The following is a 4,955-nucleotide window of genomic DNA, read 5'->3' as shown; positions in this document are numbered from 1 at the left end:
CGACAGCCTGTCCACCGCGGCCGGCGCCGCCGAGCTGGGCGCCGAGGGCGCGGGCAAGGGCCGCGCGCCGGGAGAGCAGGACTGGGTCAACCGGCCCAAGACGGTGCGGGACACGCTGCTGGCGCTGCACCAGCACGGCCACTCGGGGCCCTTCGAGAGCAAGTTTAAGAAGGAGCCGGCCCTGACTGCAGGCAGGTTGTTGGGGTTCGAGGCCAACGGGGCCAACGGGTCTAAAGCAGGTAGGGGCGGCAGGGGAGTGAGGGCGCCCCGGGGAGAAAGGGGGGCAGAGCGCGCGGGTGGGGGTGCCCTTTCCATTCACCATTCTACCCCAGCCCAGAAACAACAAACACCCAACTTCCTGCTCTGCCCGAGGCGGAACCAGTGCTTAGCGGCAACGTGTTCATGTGCTGAAGCAGCACAACAGAGATGAGTCAGACGGCGTGAGAGGCTCTGACACAGGGCTTTCCCTTCCCGGCACATTCTGGGATGGGAGCGGGGCACCAGTCAGCCCTTAACCTGTCGGGGGACCGTGGCCCTCATCTGCACAGTTCCAGCTGGTTACGCGCGTGCGTGCGTGCGTGTAACCAGGCGGTTGTGTGTGTGTGTCATTTTCTGTGTGTGGTTTTGTTTTTTTGAAACCGCCGTCCGGCCCGAGAGTCCCATAGGACTGTTTTAAGGTGCACGTGCACGTGAAACTCGTGAGGGTTTATGAACAGCCTTTTAAAGAACAGAAATGTCTTGGTTTTGCGAAAGATCCTTTCCAGTGCGTGGTCATTTATTTCCTGTTTGCCCCCTTTTGTTCGTTTTGTTTTCCAGTCGCAAGAACAGCGAGGAAAAGAAAGCCTTCTCCAGAACCGGAAGGCGAAGTCGGGCCCCCTAAGATCAATGGAGAGGCACAGCCATGGCTGTCCACGTCCACGGAAGGGCTCAAGATCCCTATTACTCCTACATCCTCTTTCGTGTCCCCACCACCACCCACTGCCTCCCCTCATTCCCACCGGACCACGCCGCCCGAAGCGGCCCAGAATGGCCAGTCCCCCATGGCTGCGCTGATCTTGGTAGCAGACAGTGCAGGGGGCAGTCACGCCTCGAAAGAGGCCACCCAGGTCCACTCCACGACCAGGAGGAACAGCAGCAGCCCACCCTCTCCGTCCTCTGTGAACCAAAGAAGGCTCGGTCCCAGAGAGGTGGGGGGCCAGGGGGCAGGCAGCGCAGGAGGACTGGAGCCAGTGCACCCCACCAGCCTCCCGGACTCCTCTCTGGCAGCCAGCGCCCCTCTGTGCTGCACCCTCTGTCACGAGCGGCTGGAGGACACCCACTTCGTGCAGTGCCCGTCGGTCCCTTCGCACAAGTTCTGCTTCCCTTGCTCCAGACAAAGCATCAAACAGCAGGGAGCCAGCGGAGAGGTCTATTGTCCCAGTGGAGAAAAATGCCCTCTCGTGGGCTCCAACGTCCCCTGGGCCTTTATGCAAGGGGAGATCGCGACCATCCTTGCCGGAGACGTGAAAGTGAAGAAAGAGAGAGACTCGTGACTTTCCGGTTTCAGAAAAACCCGGTGATCGCCCTTAACTAGAACTGCTCGAATTGTGTCTATATCTCCACATATATATATCCAAGACAAGGGAAATGTAGACTCCATAAACATGGCTGTATAATTTTGATTTTTTGAATACATTGTGTTTCTATATTTTTTTGACGACAAAAGGTATGTACTTATAAAGGCATTTTCTTCTTTTGTTAACGTTATTAGCATATCTCTGTGCTTTATTACCCTGGTGACAGTTACCGGTCAATGTAGGCTGTGACTCGCGCTGCTTTTTTAGAGCACTTGGCAAATCCGAAATGCTTTTTAGCTGTATTTGTATGCACTTATTTTAAAAAGAGGGGGGAAAAAAGAAAAAAAAAAAAGCCAAATACATTTTCTGACATTGTAAGATTGCCTTACTGTCTGTCGTTCCTTACTGCTGGCCCCTTTCTCAGGCCGGAGGCCAGCTGGTGGAGAAGGGAAGGAAGCGAGGGAAAGGGGCTCTGTCGTGAAGTGGGCATGCCACCGGGAAATACCAAGTTCACCCCAAAACATCGTCCTTAGGTTAATAGGAAGATAGATGGTGACTCTTTCTCTGTTTTGTTCTTAAAGTCGAGCTGTGGATTATTGAGGACTGACTGCCTGAGAGCTTCTGCTGCGAGAGAGTTTCAGGACCGGTTTTGGGGGGGGAGGGGGATTTTTTTTAAGGCAGAGTTGACCACTGTCCGCTGCCCACGTGATCAGTTGTGAGATGCTCATGCTGCATGCTAGTCGGTTACATAATACACGGTCCGGTGCCGGGAGGCGGCGATACCGTCCGGCGGTGCGGACGGGATGGCAGTGCCGCGGGAGCGGAGCCCGGCCCCGCAGCGCCACATCCTCTGCGCAGGCGCCCCCCCCAGGAGCTCTGTTTGTTGTCGCTGGTGTCGTTTCCTTTGAAAAGAGTTGTAAGAGAAGTTACAGGCCAGGTGAACTTGGAGATTGTGGGGATTGGTTTCGTTTCTGTTTCGTGTTTTGTTTTTTATCATTTACCTGTACCGCTTTTGCTGTCGATGCTGTCACCTACACCCTGCTTTGTCGTGAGTGCTGAATACAGTATGGTACAGTGACAGACAGAGGCGGTGCCCGGTGCCGCCAGGACTGCCCGTGGGCACATCAGCGACAGCCCAGATGGGGGTGGAGGAAACCTGTAATCTTCTTACATGTGTTTGAAATACCAAGTGAATAATACAGTTCTTCTGGAAAACAATGACAAACTAGTGAAAATCAAAGAAAAGGTTTCACATAATAGACAGGCCCCACCCCTCAAACTATTTTTAGAAGCCTTTTGTAAACTAATTTCTTTCGATCGCTATTTTGCATCAGTAAAATGATTTTTTCTTAAACCAATAAATCATCCGTTATTAGAAGTAGTTGTCTCACAGCGATCCTGGTTTCTCCTTTGTGCTGTTATGACTTAACATCCTCGGGAACACTATTTTACGTCCTTTTATGTTCAGGTGTTTGTAACTTGGACCTATAATTAGGCTGAATCATCGCTTCGAGGTCTATTACAAGTTACGTGTATCGTTCACAACCCTGCTTCTGTTTTAATTTGAAAATATAGATTGTTGTCCACTTCGGGTGATTTTTTTGGTTATGTTTTTGTCTTTTTGAAATGGTTCAAATATTTTTTAATGGTCAGGTTATTAACACTTGGAAATCGGATACTGCACCGAGTCCAGTATTTTTTCGTAGTGTTTCGAATGAGTGCACCCATCACCGACGCTGTGCAGATTCACCTTACCGGCCATCGTTATGTCACAAGCAGACCTGCATGATTAACCAGTTTGTTGTTACACTTTTTTTTTTTTTAATTGGAGTAGCTATGACTCAGATCGGACTGGTTTCTCTTATGTAAATGTACACATGCAGAAACAGTCTGTCTTACATGCCCATAAAGACATTTGTAAAGAATTCGACTATTATGGTCTGTTGTATAAATGCGTATCTAGGCACTTTATTATAAACTGGAATTTGACCTCGTAGATGTTACAAGTTTATATCAGTCACTTGACTTAATTTGTGGTAGCTATCTGTATGTTTTGCAATCTGAATACAGATAAGCTTTCCAAAAAGATTAATACAGAACCATCCCGCTGTTTTGAGTAAGTCCATCCAGCTGTGGGAAAGGCAACCTGTGGTTTCTCTGGACCGGAGTTTCCGGGAGAGAAAACCAACAGCTTTAAAGGGCTGTGTGTTGCGCGCAGGTTACTCCTCTTAAAAAAATAAGTCGCGTGTGAGTCTGCCTGGCCCCTGGGTGGCCTTTGTGGAAGGCTCGCAGCTGGGAAATGTCGATCTGGGTTATTTTCCTGGCATTCTCTTAAGTTAAAAAGTTAACATTGGGACATGGGTTTGATCTTTTGTTGTACCTGATGACAGTGTGGAGATCCCCCACAGCTGGATAAAAATGTCAGAAAGCTACTTACTGTACACGGGCAGTATCAGATTGCAAATCCTAACATTTCAGCTGTGCTTTTAATACTCGGAATATTAGGGGGTGGGGTGTCGGAGCTTTCCCTTTCTTTGCTTTAACAATTTATAGAATTTAACAGATGTACTGTCTTTCATGTGGCCTCACATTAAAAGTTATGAGAACGTACACATGGTTTACAGCTTTTACTATATACCTTTCCTTGGCCACCGAGTATTTTAAAAGTGTGCCACCTTTTGACCTTTCCTTTTTTTTTAAGTTGAAGGTGATAACTTTTTCTATATATGATGAAACTCCTGTCAACCGAAGTGAGTGTAATCTCAGATATCAACGTTATATTTTAAAATCACACTGTGGAAATATCACCTGCATTCTGTCATTTGTCAGATTTACAGTATCTTTTTTTTTTCCTTTAACTTTTAGCATTAAATAAAAATAAAATTGGGAGCACTGAACATTTTCCGAGGCATTTTTTAATGTTTCGCAAGGAAGGTTAGAATGGCCGTTGCTCTAATCACCAAGGGCAGTGCGACTTGAAGGATGTGTGGGTTTGGGGTTGGGGTTTGGCTAGAACTGCAGAAGAACAGGAGGTAAAAGACAGGACAGAAAGGCGACCGATGGGAGGGGAAGAAAGTGCCAGGGACTGGGGAAGGGCGACTGGATGGGGCGGACTAAGATAAGGGGACAGCTGAGCAGAGCACAGCCAGAAAGCACTTGTTTATTTTTCGGCTTGCAGTCGAGCCAGCCATGCTGCAACGGTAGATAGTGACGCCATCGAAGAGACTTGTCAAGACGTGGGGCTTCTCTCTGGAAAGCTGTGGAAGAAAACAGCCCCGTTGGGCCAAATGAAATGCACTGAAGACAAAAGAGGGGGTGCCGGGGGTGGGTGGGGGGGGAAAGCCTACCTCTGGGAAGACTTTGGCATGAAGTCAGACCGAAAGCCATGTGCGAGCTTTT

General features: G+C 49.0%; 1 protein-coding gene across 1 annotated transcript in view; it reads left to right on the top strand.

Moving 5' to 3' along the window:
• Nucleotides 1–4,453, top strand: part of IRF2BP2 (interferon regulatory factor 2 binding protein 2) — an 8,431-nt gene extending 3,978 nt beyond the window's left edge. The window contains exons 2-3 of the mRNA XM_011373957.1: nt 7–239; nt 817–4,453. Coding sequence (XP_011372259.1) covers nt 7–239; nt 817–1,532 — 949 coding nt within the window. The 3' untranslated portion in view covers nt 1,533–4,453. The remainder of the gene's footprint in view (nt 1–6; nt 240–816) is intronic.
• Nucleotides 4,454–4,955: the final 502 nt, after the last annotated feature.

This window comes from Pteropus vampyrus, unplaced genomic scaffold (genome assembly GCF_000151845.1).
Source record: "Pteropus vampyrus isolate Shadow unplaced genomic scaffold, Pvam_2.0 Scaffold237, whole genome shotgun sequence".
In the NCBI taxonomy this organism is placed as follows: domain Eukaryota; kingdom Metazoa; phylum Chordata; class Mammalia; order Chiroptera; family Pteropodidae; genus Pteropus; species Pteropus vampyrus.
Note: the sequence above shows the minus strand (reverse complement) of the source record. Positions and strands in the feature narration are given on the sequence as shown.